Below are 14,815 nucleotides of genomic sequence, written 5' to 3'. Positions count from 1 at the left end.
GTCTCAATTTTCAGAACAAAACATGAAACTTATGCAGTTCCTCTTTCTCAGTAGTAAAATTATTCTGTTGGTAAATATATTTTAAGAATGTCGGATCACTTAAATATGCATCTTAGTCATTCTGTGACAGATGTTTGATTATGTATTTTTGCAATTGCTCCAAGTAAGTTAGTATCAGTCATAATGGGTATAGCAACAGGCTTGTTAACTCAGTATTATTTTCTGAAGATGTTTTTCATAAAAGATAATTCTCAATTCTATTCCCTGACAGTTTTTCTCTATTTCAGTAATGATTTTGATGCTGCTGCATTTTACTGGTTGCAAATTCTGAGACATCTCTTGTAGTGAATAATAATAATAATAATAATAATAAAATTTAAAAAAATCTGTAATCAAAACTGACCATTTCTTAGAAAGGTCTTGGGAGCTGTCCAAGTGATGTTGAAGATCTTGTTTTCACTTGTTTCGTTTTATAACCTTGGAAGTCACAGTCTATTCCCAAATTAAAAAAATAAGTATGGAATGAAAATAAAAAGTAAAATTGATCATTTATTAAATAAAAAACATTTTATATCTAGTTGTTTTTTCTCAATTATAGCCATAAGAGCACTGAAGCAATTTAAAGGCAGGAGTAATTCTTCTAGCAAGAGAGAAGTTGATGACAGAGGGAAAGAAAAGAAAGATTTGGAACATCCAAGAATAAAGAAGAATCGCCAGTTTCCAAAAATATGGCTGACAAAATACTCCTGGTTAAAATATGATAATGAAAGGGGAATAATGTTCTGTGCACTGTGTCGCAAGCATAATGTGGACTTGGGGGAAAGCATTCATAATTTTTGTTCTGGCACTGATGACTTCAAACTGGAATTTATAAATATACACCAGAGCAGTGAAGCTCATGCTTGGGCTACCTGCATGGAAGCTGCCAGTACTGCTTCACCAAATACAGTTTCTGCTGAGCAGATGTTGAAGAGTATGGACTCCATAACAATAGGGAGAGTAGAAAGTACTTTTAGAACATGCCATGCAATTGCTAAATCTGGTTGGCCCTTTACAGACCCGGACTGGATTTGTAAACTAGATGATGCGAAAGGAACAGACATTGGTTCTGTATTCAGAAATGATAAGTCAGCAAGAATGTTTATACATTTTATGGCTGAAGTAGAAAGAAAATCTCTAAAAAAGAATCTGGAGAATTGTAAATTCTTTTCTCTTAGTAGTGATGAATGCACAGGTAGTATATTCAAATCAGCTGCAGTTGTCTATGTGCGCTTTGCAAATGAAGGAAAAGTTCACTGCCAGATTGTTGGGGTTCAAACTGTTCAAAAAAATGATGCTTCAACTATAAAAAGTGCAATTGAGGAAACATTACAAATAAATCTTCAGCTTAGCTTGTCAAGTCAAGACTGGTCAAGAAAATTAGTTGGATTTGGAAGTGATGGGACAGGTGTAATAACTGGTGTAAATGACGGAGTAGCTAATCTTGTGAGGGAAATTCAACCTTGTGTACAGTCTGTGCATTGTTTTGCTCACCGCCTAAAGCTGGCTTACAAGGGAGCACTGGAAAACATTCAGCTATACAGTATCTTAACCAGTGGCTTGAGAAATATGTACTACTTTTATCATAACTCTACTCTACATAAGAATAATCTCAAAGCTATATATGAAGCCATCAAGTTACATCCAGCTATTCCATCTCGCATTGGAGGCTCCCAGTGGCTTCCTCGCTTACAGACAGCTCTACAGATTCTCCTAAAAGGTTATCCTGCATTTGTTCTACATCTGAATAAGGTAACTAATTTAAAAACTGGACGTCTCTTTCAGAAAAATTAATTGTTGTGGTTAACCTTGGCCCATCTACCTGATACATTCTATTACTGTTTTGATTTCCAGATTGAAGGAGATTCAAGGACCTCAAATAGGCAGAAAGTCAAAGGCCTATTGTATCTCCTTCTGAAAATGGAGGTAGTCAAGTTTTCCCATTTCTTATTGGATGTCATCAATGTCCTCAACATTCTGTTGCGTGTTACTCTGGATCACAATTCCTCCATTGCAGACATATTTGCAACCTTGCAGTCAACTGTGAAAACACTCCAAATGTATCAAACAAGGTCTGACATTTCTAACAATGGAATTACAATCTCTTAAATACAGCAAAAGAGTACTATATATTGTTTTGTACTTTGTATCTTTCAGAGCTGGACCAAAGGAACGCTTGACAGAGACCATTCAATATTTTCATGGTCACCAGCTTGTTGGAAATGGAAATATTTCAGCAGTACGAACCAAAGTACTAAGTGATTTGGTGAAGAGGTTAAGTGATTGTTTCAGTGATGCTAATCAGGATGTCTTGAAAGCAACTCTTATTGGAAGTTTTAAACTGTGGCCTGATAAAATGAAACAAGGTATAAAACTGTGATAATGGCTTGCTGAAGAAGTGCTCATTTGACTTTTTTTTTTTTTTTTTTTAACTGATATATTGTTTTCTTTCTGTTATAGAATTTGGTGAAAAGGAAGTATCTGTCTTGAGTAAACATTATGAAGCCATACTAGAAGCTGCTAGTGTGAAGATCACTGAAGTTGGAACTGAATGGAGCATGCTGAAATTAGAGCTATATAACAGGTCATAAGGGTCCTGTGCCTGTTTTTTGACTTACTTAAAAAGGATTGTGGAAATACATCCAGCAGTAGGCATAATTCTATAATTTTACTTTGTTTTATAGATTTCAGAACATCCAGACCTTGACATGGGATTCAGTGAATGCACATTATTCAAAGAAGTATCCCAATATCCTTGCATTGGTAGATCTAATCCTAACTCTGCCAGCAAGCTCAACTGAAACAGAGCAAGGCTTCAGTCAAATGAAATTCATCATGGTGCATCTGCACTCTAAACTGATGTCTGAAAGTGTGATGACAGATCTTATGGCAATCCAGATGAATTCTCCGGATATCAGAAAATTTGACCCCCAAGAAGCTATTTATTTGTGGAATATTATTTGGCAGAAAAATAGTATGCTACAGGCAAATGATACGATGATAAATGAAAGATCAGCTTGCTCCTCTGAGTTTGATTTGGAGACTCAGAGTGAAAGTGATTAGATGTTTTCCTTCAAAATCATTGTTGTAACATTTATGAATAATTTACCAATATATCTTGCAAGATCATTGACTGTAAAATTTCTATCTTTTCCATAAGGAACTACAGTTTTTAAAAATAATTTTTCTTTCAATGCTGTTGAATCACTGGCAGCTTTTTATACTTGTCCTTTTCTAGATTTCTTACAAATTTGAAGGTAATGAATGAAAAATATTCAGTACCTTGTGACCGAGTCTACACTGGAGCAGAGGGATGAGTCATAACTACCTGATTCTTTGTTGCATTTAACCATGCCACTGATATATTATATCCACTTAATTTAACCCTTATCTTTAATAGTTTAGGAAGCTTTATTCATTCTGAAAACCATGAGTTTCTTTTGATAAATTTGTGGGAAATCAGTGCATGATTGCTGTCAAATGATTGCTTGGCATCCTTAGCCTCTGAGTTAAGAGTAATGACTTCTCTCCATATGTGTATGTATTACTACTTCTAAATCTCTTAGGAATAGAGTTTAACATGACATTTCAAGTTTCTTGTCAGACTTGTCCTTCAGAATACCTTCCTACATAGTATGAGGTACTATAATGTAAAGACTTACGTAGTTCTGTAGTTCATTGCTGATAATTAATTGCATAAATCAGACTTCCCATAACACATGTTCTTGCAACCAGGATATGACTAGTATACTTCATAGCTTAAACCATTTAATTTTCATGTAAAAACATTTCAATGAGGACTGCAGTAAGAATGCTGTATCTCTCTAACACTGGAGTTGGGAATGATTGCTGTTCAGAGAATTTTCTGGTGTCATAATTTGCTACTATCTTCATGTTCTGAATGAAACTTTCGGCTGAGTTCCAGTCATTGAAAAGCATCTCAGCAGAATATGTTTAAAGAAAAATAGTAAGAAATTGTTAAAGGCTTTTCTTACTTATGCCAAAACTGATGAAGATGAACTAAAAATAATTTGGGGTAAACAAATTTGAAGTCATTGACCTTTAAGTCAATCCTTTTCTCAGCTGAGATTAACACTCTGCTTTTGATATTAGAAGTCTAGTAATTGCAGAAGATATGCTACTTATATATAACTTTTCTATTTTTGCATATGTATTCATGCTGCTTCTAGGTCTAAGTAGTTGTGTATGTCAGAAACAGAATGTGTTTGAATGCATGCCTCATTAAAATATCTTAATCCACAAGAGTAGAATTAACTTTCAGTTACTGAACAAAAGATCAGTACTGTGTATTTTATGGTAGATTATAAAAGATCATTGAAATATGTGCATTTGTGATTTCTGATAACAAAAATGTTCCTATATATTTTATCTAATAAGCAATAGGATATATATTATAGGGAGTGCCTTATTAGATGCATTGCATAGCTGTTTCTAAGGATTTTCTCTTTAAGTTTTATAATGCCAGATTTTTTCCTTTGAAATTTCAAATGGAAAAGTTCTAGGTATGATGAGAATGGAAAATGTTTGGAAATATTACTTAGAAAGTCCAAGAGGAGAAGATGAAATCTGAAGTAACAAATAAAAGTAAATTTTGAATCTATAATTCTGAAGACAGTTCTGCGATGCTTGAGTTCAGCATCACAATTCTTGCTGTTAGGATTGAATATAATAGGTAAACTGCCCTTGCCAATGAAATCTTAGTATCACAAAAAGTAGTTGTAAAGAGATATTGAAAGACTTGCAGTGAAATAGGACCAAGACAGACAACCTGTATTCAATATTTGCCTTTCTTCATAGGTTTGTTGAAATAGTCCAATCTTGCTTTTTATAACTATCTGAAATATTTTTGCTGAAGATAAAAATGATCTGCTATCATCCTTCCCAATTTTATCTATGGAGAAGAGTTTATTACTGTGTTCTTTGTAATGCTTTGTTTTAATTGAATAACTACTGTTATTTTCTCATGGCCTTCTATTTCTACATGAAAATAGCAGAAGTCGTTTAATATTGTCTCTCAGGTCATTTTTCTAACTCTGTGATGATTCTTGCTTAGTTTCCATACATCCTTCAAGACTTTCAGATTCCAAGGTTGTCTGTTAACAGAAACCTTAAGACTGCAAAGATTATTTCAGATTTCTTCCCATATACTTTTTGGTTATATTGTAATCAACTAAAATCCCTAAAGCCTTTCTACAGAACTGTTACTTTGGTAGTATGACTCCCTCTGTGACATTTATGCAGTGCATTATTTCAGTGCAGTGTAGCACTTAACATTTATTCTAATTGGATAGTGTTCTTTTCATCCCAGGCTTTACCTCCAATGTGTAAAGTTCATTTTGAATTCTAATTCTGTACTCCAAAGTACTTGATGTCCTTTCAAGATTGATTTTATCTGCAATATAATAAATGTAGTAATTTTTGCAGTCTGTTTCCTCAGTGCACTTTGATTTGCTTCCATTTGTATTTAATTACTGATCTTCTCAAATCTCTTCAGTTTTTCTAAAACTTATTGAATACTAATTCCTCTTCCATTATGTTTTCTATCCTTTCTTGTTAAGAATATCATCATATTGAATAAATTTGTTTTCTATTTAGTCACGTCATTCAACAAAGATGTGTTATTCTTTCCTTTTGGAATTAATGCAAAGATATTGTAAAGAGCATACATGTTTTGAAACCATTATTGTTAAATGGACAAAGAAGATTCTGGATTTGCTTTCTCATTCTACCCTGAGGACATTATTTCCTCCTACCACTTGCAGAGCCCCATTGGGGGATGACAGTCTTCTTTCTCATCACCATCTGTGCAGCTACCCACTCACATCTCCCCATGACTGTAGAGCAGCTCTGCGGCATTAGCAACCTATGAAGAAAACTGACTAATTGTCTTTTGTCTTGTAATATGATCTAATATTTTTAAAAGTTCTGTCCTGTATAATATAGAAATAAACACATTAAATCTAGACTTAATATTGAAGTCTGAATTGAAGACAGTTATTTGAAATTTTTTGATTTATTATACCAATTTAATGACACTGTGGAATTTTCCCACATCAGGAGACTTCATAAGGAGGTAATTTAAGAAACTATCATACAACACATCAGCAATTCTGTATGTAGCAGATAGAAAGTAACTCATATTTACCACAGAAAAAGAAAATTGAGCAAATGCTACAGATCCCCTAAGAGGGCTTAAGTATCTCACTGATTTGCCAACAAGCTTACATCAACTAAGGTTAAAGTTACCTTTAAACTATGTCCTAATGCGTTCTACAATACAATATAAACAGTGATTAAAGTTTTAATCTCCAGTTTAATCTCCAGTTCTCCCACTTTAGACACTGTCTCTTGATTCAGATTTGTTGATTTTCTTGTCCCTCAAATGTTTCTTGGATATAATTCTGAAAATGTATAGTTACCTAGAGTAGAACCAACTGCTCGGGGAGGTGAGTGCACTCATCCAAAGGTTGTAGTCTCAAAACAGCAGTGGCCATCAAGATGTTAAAGAAGTACTGGGCCCCCCCTCAGGAATCCTTTTATGCCTGCTAGGCTTGCAAATGCACTTTGCCAAGTCATAAACAAGCGAGCTCACACTAACAAGTTTGTCAAAAATAAGGTTTGTAACCAAAATGTTCTTGCAAGAAGGGTAGGCCGGTTTATCAGCGAAACAGGACTAACCTGTGAGAGGACAGGATATCATACTTCCTGATACCAGCCTTTGACTGATTGTCATAGTGATGGCCTTGCACTAGAAGTGTTTAAACCATACCAAGCAGACCCCAGAAAGTCAGAAAGTGCTTTCTGTTGGTCTTTTACAACAAGTTACTGGTCACCTTAAGTACGTAAATCAACAACTGTTTTTCAGTAAATGACCTAAGTCACATGATTTTAAAAAGGTCTTCTTTCTCAAAACAGGTAACTCAAAAACTTTCAGAAGGTGGATGATTGTCAGATTACTACTATCATTTTGCCAGTATTTTTCTCAGCTTTTGTTTTCATGCTGAAATTTATGTGAGAGCATAAGGCTTAGAGTCCAGATGTTTTTCCCTTCCTTCTTCCTGTTTCAACAGAATTCAAGGTTCCCAAACCTGCATTGTTTCCTCTCCAAGGTTTTCTTCAATATTAAAATGTACTGAGAGCTTTACTCCTGATTTTCATATTGAAAGCAAACAAAAGAGATTGTGTTTCTACTAATTCAAATTTTCCACAGGACTTTGAATACTCAGACTATCAAATGAATGTTCAAACACATTCTTCATGTTCCTAACACTTATACGTGTCTTCATAAACTTAATTTTCACTTCACTCTTCCACTTCAAAGATGAATTCTATGTCTAAGCCACAGAATGTGCACAACAGCTCCTTTTCAGAAGGACAAAATTTAGCTGCAGTAAGAAAAAAAGCAACCAACAAACAAGCAGCTTTTTTCATTCTTGTTTTTCACTGGTTGTGTTTGCTTTTAATCGTAGTCTGAAAACTTAATGTATTGACATTGTGGAAGCGACTCTCAAAATTTAGATCATTTGAAACTTTTTTACTTTTTTTTTTTTTTTTTTTTAGTCTTTACTGCAGAGATTTTACAGTGAATCTCTGAGCAAGGAAAGTCCATTTCTGAATGGACAGACTCATGTTGGTCTACTGTATCTGTTGTATTTTGGCATGCATAGTTTTATGTTTTAATAATGCACATGAATTTAAAAGATTCTGTTTGCTTGTAAGCCAATCTTATTTTACAAGACAAATTGGTTTTATTATCAATACATAAGAGTTTATCTTGTGATTTCTTCAAAATAAAATGCAGAGTTATTTATCTACCTCCACAAGCACATTCTTTGAAACTCTTTAAGCAATTAATTTTCACTTCAAATTTTAACAATGTTCTGTGTTTACCATCTTATTCTCTATCCTATGATTACTTTCAAGAGTCGAGGTAGATATACAATTAATTAAACTAGAGCACAGTGAAAGAAAATGTTGGTAGATATTGAATGCAGAAAATATGTATGTAATTGGCATTTGTATTCACACATTTTTAACTGACAGTGTAGACTGGGAGGATGGATTAGAGACCACAAAGGAGATCAAGACAAGTATCAAGCTGCAGTTTGTGGAATATTTGTCATTTTGCTATTACGCAGACCCCACATAAAATGGCTTAGGTTGGAGTGGACCCTATTGTGGGCTGGTTCCCACCCACCAGATCAGACTGCCCAGGATTCCATCCAGCCCAACCTTGAGTGCCTGCTGGGACAGGGTATACACAACCTCTCTGGGCAACTAGCGCAGTGCCTCACCAATGATTTATTTTGAATGAGACAACATTACGTTTGGTTTCAAACATTATGAATATTACAGAATGGCAGAACAAATAGGTTTCTCCATGACCATTAAAATGAAAAAATTGATTCCCTTTAGCAAAATGAGACTAGTTAAAATAGCAAAAAATGATTTTTATATTAACTTTTATTTTATTAGGTTTCATACAAAAGGAAGTATTTATTGACATTTTTATAGATCTGATTAATTCAAATCTTGGAGCAAATTACCTTCCTGATGCATGGATGAACCTAACGCTTACAGATGTAAGTTAACACCTACTTTCATTTCAACAGAAGTATTGGTGTAGAAAATGCAGTATTACCCTTCTGACAAAGTCAATTATCAATTTTTCTGTAAAAATCTTATGTTTCTTTAGAGAAAGATTCTAAAAGATGCTGTGCCGGTAACAAAATGCATCAGAACTGTATTTATTTACAATTTTCAAATCACATCACTTCCTCAGAGACAGTGGAAAATTCACTTAGAGATGTTAAAGTAAGATGGTTTATGTTCTTTATTCCAAGAAAAGAGAATAAACTTTGGAGCTACATGACCTTAAATTCACTTACCCAAGATTTTCAGATTTAGAAATATGAAAAATTGTAATCTAACCTTCCCTAACCTTTCATCACAGAATTCATTGGTTAATTTTACTTTGAGATGTTGTTGGTAAGCATGTAGGATGAAAAACTATGATATGCTAGTTTTAGTGTATTTTGATAATTATTTCTGAGATGAAGTCACAATTCACATTAAGGTCTTAAATGGACTTTAGGGGGGGAAAACAGCTTTATTGGACTATTCTTCAAACAGATGAATTGCATGAGTAAACCATTTAAAAATTGCTGAGTGATTGAATTTTGTGAAAACTAGTCACAGCCATCCTCAGTATGTGAAAAATCTGATCTTAAAACAAGAAATTAGTTACAGGGGGAAAATATGAGTCAAACATTCAATTTGTTAATAGAGCACATGTGCATGTATCTCAGTACTCTTTATTCCTTAATAACTCTTCATGCTTATAAGTGCTATTTTTGTTTTTTGTTTCCCTTGAAAGAGTTTCCTTAATAGCATGGCTTTAAAAGGAGACTTCTACATTTATAGTGAAAGCCATAATTTCTATGCCAAAGGAAACAAATGAAGCATAGATTACTGTGTATGTTTATTCCGCACAAGCTGTTCGCAACTGAATTCACCATTTCATCATTTCAGTGGGTGACAGTAGAATTTCAAATTAGGTTTCAGATTACAGAAAGCAGTGCTATACTTGCCAATATTTGGCAGATGGCATCTACAAAATAAAATTCACTCAGTCTGTAAAAGGCCCTGATCCATGTAAATATATTTCCTTCTTTTGGAACTCCAGTATGGGGCAAATCGGTGATTTGATAAAGAAAGTTTAGATGGAGCAGAAAATTGCATGGAGGAGCACAGTAAATTCATACTACACCAACAGTGCATAAATGAACTGTGCCAGATTTGTTACTTCCACACCTCACTGTAGAGGAGGAAGAGGTGAGAGGTTGTTGCCTTATGTGTTTATGTTTGAGGGAAGCAGTAATCCAAGGGTTTGGGGTGATCGTCAAATGCTTCTCTTATGAGGATATGGTGCACAAGTACGTGAAGGCAGTGGGGGAACATCAGTGTTTTTACTATACAAAGGCTCTTATTTACTAAGTAGAATTATGGCTGTGCTTACATTGGAGATACTATATAGTACCTATAAGCTGTAATTTTCATAAATGTATCAGTGTAGCTACACTATGTAGACAAGGGTGGAGTAGAAATACCTCCCAATTCTTTACAGATCTTTGAAATCTTGCTGCAGAACCTTACATATTCATATTGTTTATGCATACATACTTGAAAATATGTATTATTTTCTTTTTATAGTTACATAAGCTGACAACTGCATTCAGTACGAACACAGAACTGATTGACTGGCGCAGATTCATGTTATCAGCAGCACAGCCTTGGCCAGTGCCATCTGTGACACAACTTCTCAAAACCCTCCATAACTTCATGTCAGTTGATGTAGCTGGATCAGGCTTTGTTACACTGGAATACTACATGCAGGTGATAATTCTTTTCTCAGTAATATTCTCTTTTCTTCAGTAACATTCTATTGTTAATCTCTTTGAATGGAATAATGTATTGTGAGGTTTATTAACACTCAAACATTCAGCCTGCATTTTATATAGTTTGTTATTTGAGGGTGATTTCTAGTGAAAATAATCTGCAGAAAATTGAAGGCTTGACATCTGTTTTATCCATAGATGGTAGTTACACTAATCAGAGTAATTAATCTTTCTTTTTACTTCCATTTCCTATTTGAGCCAATTAAACTAAGTGAAAATAATTCCTGTTTTAAAGAAATTATTTGATCAGCATTTTAACTACTATGAACTGTCTGTACATTTAACTGACACTATTCAAGACCCAAGGGATACAAAAAATTGCCCCAAACAGAAACAAGAATTTTAATTTGGTCTCACTAACTCTACTTTGAGAATATTTTGAGAAATTTTAGAGTAATTAATTTTTGCAAGGGAAGATGGTTTTTCATACCTTGAACACATAGGAAATTAAAAAATTCTTTGACCTCTTATTTCCTTTAAAAAACACTTCTATTTAAATCTGGTAGCTGACCAGTTTTTCAGGAAGCAAGTTTCATGAAAGTGTATTACAAACACTTTTTTTTTTTTCTTTTAACAATGCTGATCTACTTTCACTCATCAAATTTTCACTTTGGATTTTTAATATTACTTAGGATGATTCTTATAATTTGCATTAGCCAATTTATGTGTAATTCTTCATATACACATGTATGCATGTATGCCCAAAAATTCTCCAGTTCTGTCAGTTCGTATTTGTGTAGTGATACTGAAGTTATTTTCAAAATGTTTTAGATAAATTTCAGAGAATCTTTTTTGAAGTTGGTTTTCAAACTGTGTAGGATTAGTTTTCTTCCAAAATTAAATAAAGCTATATTAATTCAGAATGCTGTTTCAGAACTTCTTTGATTAAATTAAAATTTCCAACAGACCCCCATCTCACCCCAGGCTCGCAAAAAACAAAACAAAACAAAATTTCAAATTCTGCAAAGCCATAAAATCCACAAAACGTGCAGTTGTATATATGTTGCACTATTTGTCTACTTTTCTTTTTAAATTTGAGAGTTTAAAAATAAGCATGTTTAAGGTATGCAAGGCTGCAAATGAAATTTTTTTAAGACAGAATCCTAATTAAAAACAAATTCAGCTGAGCAATATGTCTGCACACTTCTGGATGAGAACTGCCTCAAAGTCAGCTCAAGGTAAATAAAAAACTGTGTGCATTTAATTTGTTTATAGAACTGTTCTTGTTAGTTTTTCCCTAAGAATGGTGACTGAATCTGTAGTCTTGTGCAGTTACTAAAGGACTAAATAAGACTAGAAGATTCAGAAACACATAGTAACTTTCAGCTGAAGCTACTTTTTCAGAAGAGACCTATTTTGGTATGCACATAACTTAAAATGCTCAAGAGAGCATTTTGGGAATATCCAGAAGCTATTCCAAGTAATTCAGTTCAATAGTAATTAAGAGTCTGCACTGCTCTGAAGATTTTATTCAACAATAGGGTCGTATTGCAAATAAAACTTATTGATGTCTTTTTGTTTGAGAATAGAGCCTGACTGTCTTCATTTAAAATATCATGAAAATTCTGTGTATCTGCTGTGTATTTGGAATTATTGCACTTATAGCCATTAAAAGGACAGGAACAGGATTTTTTTGGATTTAAGTAAAGTTTAGCCCTCTAATTTATTAAGAAGATATGAATTGTTCTTATTGCATTTTTAATATCAATTTAAGGCAATTTGTGTCAAATTTCATTAGGTCATTTTCTTCTAATTTTATGCTTGAAAAAAAAATGACTCGTTCTGTAGAACATGGTGAACTAGAGAATTAATGACTCAGACTATAAAAATAAGAGCAATAGCTGAGTAAGATTAAATAGTTGTTTAACCACCCCATAGGCACATCATCTACCATCTGATTTATTTCTAGAAAAGGATCTCAGAAACAACGAAAATTTTACTTTCTTGTTGTTAATTTGTCAGTTTTCCCTGATAACTTGCATAAAGAAAAAAGCAGAAAAAAATCTTAGAATCTTTTGATTTTTTCCAATTTCATTGCCATGCTTAGCAAAGGAAGCACACAAAAATAACAATGCAATATTCTGTACAAACAAGATTGTAATAATTTGTCTGAAATATGGAAAAGTATGTAGCTAGTAAAATACTAGCTTCATCACAATCTTTTAACAGTGTCTACACTGAAAGGTTGTTGCACCTTTTTTTTAGTACCTGTGATTCATAAGGTTACAACTATTTGCAAATCTATTTGCCCCTTAAACAAAACAGGGAATGTACAAAGACTTTTTAGAATTATATCTATAAATAAAAGTGAAGACGAGCTTTATTCTCTGCTTTAATACTGAGACTTACATGCATGCAAAATCTTGTGAAACTTTGATTTACTGATTTTATATTACCATCCTAACAAGGAACAATGACAAGCAACATTTGGTGAAGATAACAGGAAGAGCCTTCCATGAGGAATTTGAGGTGCCCCACTGTCTGCATTTCTGCTAGTAAATTAGATAGTACTAGAGAGCACCGCAAGGTGGTGGAACTCAATAGTCCTTACTGTGACATTCTTTGCACCATTTCTAGCTTGGTTTAACAAGACCCAATTATGAGCAAGGGAGTTTTTCTGTAGATAGTCTGGTTTTGGCCATCCTATCTTAGAAGGTAGGATCTGGCAGAAGTTTCTTTACAACTACCTCATTCATTTACACAATTTTCATGAACATAGTGCCACTTCTATGCCACTCCACTTTTCATAGTTCTGAAATTATCTATCTTAGCTTGAAGGAGCTACTTTATTTGTTCAGTGTCATGGTGAATTAGTAACAAAGTCAGCTTGATTAAATTCAACAGTTGAGCTCTCGGTAATCTACGTAGGTGACACTGAAAATAACATCATTTATTTCCATGGAAACTGCTTCAGATAAAGGAGCACAATAACACTATTTGATAGAGTAAATTCTCATCTACTAAACAGTGTTTTTCAACATAGTTGCCACCAGTAGATATGCATTCTCACCAGCAATGAATAAGAGCTTGACATGTTACACTTGTAAAAATCTGCATGGCTGACCAGAACATGTTGCTGCTGCCACTGCTGAGAAGAACCACTTAGCCCTCACTGTGCTCACATTCACTCTTTTATCTCAATAAGGGAGACCTTATTGCACTTTTACAACTACAAGGGAGGTTGTGGTGAAGAGGGGTTTGGCCTCTTCTCCCAGGCAATGAACAGGACCTGGGGAAATGGCTGCTAGTTGTTCCAGAGGAGGTTTAGGTTAGATATAAGGAAAAACTTTTCTCTCAGAGAGTGGTCAGGCACTGGAATGGCTGCCCAGGAAGGTGGTGGAGTTGCCGTCCCTGGCAGTGTTCAAGAGGCATCTGGATGAGGAGCTATGAGATCTGGTTTAGTGCTTGTGGTAGCAGTGGTAATGGGAGGATGGTTGGACTAGATGATCTTACAGGTCGTTTCCAACCTTGTGATTCTATGATTCTATGATTCTCCATAAACATTCAGCAAGTGTTGATAAAAGTCAATGACTTTTATCTGCATGGAGGAATTCATTGACACACCTTCGCTATATCCATGTCAGGCACCATTCTGTCAGACTGCCCCTCTGCTGTCATCTGTTATACCACAAAAAAGTGTAACTGAATGTCTGTCTCTTAAATTTTGGGCCAATATAAGAACATAGGAGGCATTACTTTCAGAGTAGCCCTTGTATTTTTAAAATATTTTTAATTATTTTTGGAGCATGAAGACTGCTTAATTTTAATACGTGAAAATAAAGGACTTTTTTTTTCTTTTTTTTTTTAGGTTGGCTTATGGTTTAATGGAAGTGAAGATCTAAGCAAAACAAAAGATTGCACAGAACATTTGGCTTTTGATAGGTTAGGAAATCTCTTAAAAGTAAGTTTAAAAACATAGCCACTTAGAAGAGACCACTCACTTTTCCAGCTCCATTCTGAAGTTGCCCAGAGAGGTTGCAGAGGGGTGCCCCATTCCCAGAGTTGTTTAAGGCCTTGTTAGTTGGGGCCATGGGCAATCTGTTCTAGTACTTGATGTAGCAGCTGGCAGCCCTGCCTGTGGCAGGGGACTGGAACTTGATGATCCTTGAAGTATGTTTCAACACAAGCTATTCTATGATTCTATAATTCTTTCTTGGGTTTCTTCTTCCATAATTGCTGCAATGCTTGAGTGGCTTTTGAGGTCAGGTGGTGATGCTTCAGGATCTGATTTCCACACACACACAAAAAAAATAAGAAATAGAGAAGGCAGAGATAGGAATCCATGTATTGTCTTTCAG

General features: G+C 34.4%; 1 protein-coding gene across 9 annotated transcripts in view; it reads left to right on the top strand.

The window, feature by feature from the left end:
* Window positions 1–14,815, top strand: part of SPEF2 (sperm flagellar and cilia associated 2) — a 70,098-nt gene that overhangs the window by 44,199 nt on the left and 11,084 nt on the right. For 4 of the 9 annotated variants that reach the window (XM_090132294.1, XM_090132297.1, XM_090132293.1 and 1 more), the window contains exons 29-33: window positions 599–1,791; window positions 1,894–2,111; window positions 2,197–2,405; window positions 2,500–2,623; window positions 2,724–7,557. In XM_090132294.1, the coding sequence (XP_089988420.1) occupies window positions 599–1,791; window positions 1,894–2,111; window positions 2,197–2,405; window positions 2,500–2,623; window positions 2,724–3,102 (2,123 nt within the window). In that variant the 3' untranslated portion in view covers window positions 3,103–7,557. Of the gene's footprint in view, window positions 1–598; window positions 1,792–1,893; window positions 2,112–2,196; window positions 2,406–2,499; window positions 2,624–2,723; window positions 7,558–8,535; window positions 8,643–10,272; window positions 10,456–14,325; window positions 14,419–14,815 lie in introns of those variants that run through there. The other 5 variants (XM_090132299.1, XM_031608434.2, XR_016462226.1 and 2 more) reach the window with 4 other exon arrangements.

Source organism: Phasianus colchicus, chromosome Z (assembly GCF_987193195.1).
Source record: "Phasianus colchicus chromosome Z, bPhaCol1.hap1.1, whole genome shotgun sequence".
Taxonomy (NCBI): Eukaryota; Metazoa; Chordata; class Aves; order Galliformes; family Phasianidae; genus Phasianus; species Phasianus colchicus.
The sequence above is the reverse complement of the archived record's forward strand: the minus strand, read 5'-3'. Positions and strand labels throughout refer to the sequence as shown.